This window comes from Centruroides sculpturatus, unplaced genomic scaffold (genome assembly GCF_000671375.1).
Source record: "Centruroides sculpturatus isolate CEXI.00-Female unplaced genomic scaffold, Cexi_2.0 scaffold6122, whole genome shotgun sequence".
Lineage (NCBI taxonomy): Eukaryota > Metazoa > Arthropoda > Arachnida > Scorpiones > Buthidae > Centruroides > Centruroides sculpturatus.
The window spans coordinates 1-3060 of NW_019390490.1; the positions used below are offsets into that span (position 1 = coordinate 1).

Genomic DNA, 3060 nt, shown 5'->3' on the forward strand with positions numbered 1-3060 from the left:
ATTTCAATGTAAGACAAAACTTTCACATTAAAATGTAACTACAAATAATACATACTTTACTCTTAAAATTATTTTACATACAGTAGAGCGTCGATTTTCCGAATCAATTGGGGACTGGGGTTGTCTGGATAACTGATATTTCGGATAACTGATTTACATATGAAAAAATAGTTTAACCTCCAGTGATGTCCAAACACTCTTGCAATCATTCCAGAATTCTAAAATTGCATGTTAACAATGTGGGGGTGCAAGATGGGCCATCCCCATTTAGCCTGTCATGTAAGATATTATTTAGATGAACAATTTGGTGAGTGATGGCTTGGTTATAAGTCATTTCTTAGTCCATAAGGGTCTCCCAATTTGATGCCCTTCAATTTATGGCTGTGGGATGATGCTAAAATGAAAGTGTATGCTGAAAAACCTTCAAACTTGCATCATCTAATGGAGAGAATTTGTATGGTTATTTAGGACATTCCAGATGAACATTGTCAACATGCAATTCAGAGATTCCAGAAATGTCTGCAAGAGTGTTTGGACATCACTCAAGCACAGTTGGTGGTTGAATAGATGTATGTTGCTGTGAAACTTTAAAATGTAAGTAATATTTTAGAAGTTATTTCATAGTGATGTGACATTCTTTCTGGATGATATAGCACTTTGAAATCAAGCAGAACTTAAAAAACACCCTGTATATGCTTAAGCCATAACTAGCATTTAATGTAATATATATATATGTAATAATCACCATTATAAAGTATAAATTATCATTAAGTAATCTTCAAGTAAGAAGACAGTACTAAAATAAATCTGTGCTTAATGTTTTTTAAGTCATAACTCAATGGGTGAAACAAGTCTTTATCTTATTGGAAAATATAAAATGACAATTTCACAAATAGGCTAATTTTGAATTGCCTAATTCATGAAATAGGGAAAAAAATTGCCTAGTTTATGAAATTGGCAGTTGATATGCTAGTTTCGTAAATTATGCAAATTTTTGCTTATTTTATGAAATGAGCAATATTTCCGGATTTGATCCTAACATATATACAGTATAATAATCAAATTACAATAAACTGTTTTATCCAAGTACATTATTGAATTTGCACTTTGAAGAAGTATAATTTTTGCTTTTGAAATGTTTTTTTAAATTAAGGAATTAAGGTATCTGTTCAATATTTTTAAATGGACTATATTTAATTGAATATTATTTAGAATTAAGAAATTTTATTTGATCATTTGAGAATCTATTATATCTAAACCAATAAAGCTTACAAAAAAGATTATCTAACAAAATAATATCTAAAACACTGAATTAGATTGATCGTAAATAAACTATTAACTGGTAAGTATTTCCATTTCTTAAATAATCATTTTACATAATTAAATTTTGCATGAAAATTGAGATTTTAAATTTAAAGTATTAAAAACTATGAGATTTAAACTAGCTTATTTACAGGTATTGAACTCAAATATTATTTAAAAAATATTAAATAATAATTTGATTTAACTAATTTCTTAATATAAAGTTTAAGTTATATTTCAACATTTAAAATATATTTTAGTATTTACATTTTAATATTTATAAAATTTTTAGGTGGTATTTGTTCCTTTGTGGATAGTTATGTGTTTGGCAGTTATTGGTGTTCTTTATGCGATTATATTTGCAAGCATTTTATTAAGAACACCAGAAGTTGGTCCAGAACAACGTCGTACCAGTATACATTCTGCAATTTCTTACAGTATGATAGTAGTGCCATTGTTAATTTTTTTGGTATGATAATGGTATTTATTAAAAGTTAATTTTAATGCTGTTAGCTTTCTAAATCAATTATTATTTTGTTTTAGGTATTATTATCTAATAAACTGGACAGAGGAAGTAGTTTAAGCTATACAGCTACTTGCATTCCACTTTTTTTCACATTTGTTGTACTCATTCTCTTGTCATTTGGATCCAAAGGAGGAAATCATTGTAAATATTTTTAATATGTTTATTTTATTTTAAAAATTTTTTATTGATAACTGTAAAAGTAGCTATTTCATTAAAAATAATCTGAATTTGATTAATATTTTCACATTTCTAGAATATTGCACAAAAATAAATGTTTTATTTAACTTTGATCATGAAAATCAGAATTTAAGAGAGAAAATTATTAATGTTACTTAAAAAGAAATTAAATAATTATATGATTGAAATGTTTCAAAAACAATACAGCATGCTTTCAGTTTTTCATTATATAGAAATTTTACTATGAAGAAATTTAACTTGAATAGTTCTTAAAGAATAAAAATAATTTCTGTAAAATTAATACAATTAGTCCTCAGTTAAATCAATAGATTTAGTAGATCCTTGATTATCTGAGCCCTAATTAACCAAGTGAACCTGTAAATGAATACAGTGCATTTCTTACAATTCATAAAAAGCTTTGCCTTGAATGCATTGAACGTGTAATATTTTTTATTTCAACTGTACTGAATGAGTGGCTGATGCTTAGGAGACTGTGAAACATTGTAGAAATGAAGACAGTAACTGCTATAAGACAAAATACTCTAAATGATTTTTTTAAAGTTTAATATAACAACATGTATTAAAAATGATTTGTTTTTGTTATCCATTATTATTTAATTTCAATGTAAGACAAAACTTTCACATTAAAATGTAACTACAAATAATACATACTTTACTCTTAAAATTATTTTACATACAGTAGAGCGTCGATTTTCCGAATCAATTGGGGACTGGGGTTGTCTGGATAACTGATATTTCGGATAACTGATTTACATATGAAAAAATAGTTTAACGTATCCGATGCCGAAATTTTTCTCCGTTGTGTGTTGCTTCGCGTTGAATTTTCGTCAATGTTAAGCCTAACAAAGACTATTGTATTGTTAAAAATTATTTTTTTATTTTGTACAAACAAAATAAATATATTGAAAAATATAAAAATAATAAATAATTATACTTCAGATGTTAATTNCGACATTCTGTTGCCAAATTCTGCTCTGTTTCCTTCTGCTCAAATTGGTGATATCGTACAAATACAAGTCCCTGATGTTGACCGT

At 26.6% G+C, this 3060-nt stretch overlaps 1 protein-coding gene across 1 annotated transcript; it reads left to right on the forward strand.

The window, feature by feature from the left end:
• Window positions 1–1594: 1594 nt before the first annotated feature.
• On the forward strand, window positions 1595–1969 carry LOC111617482 (the record flags this gene model as incomplete). The annotated part of the gene is made up of 2 exons (XM_023358762.1): window positions 1595–1771; window positions 1846–1969. Coding segments are annotated over 2 exons (301 nt in total), but the record flags the coding sequence as incomplete, so codon positions are not given.
• Window positions 1970–3060: the final 1091 nt, after the last annotated feature.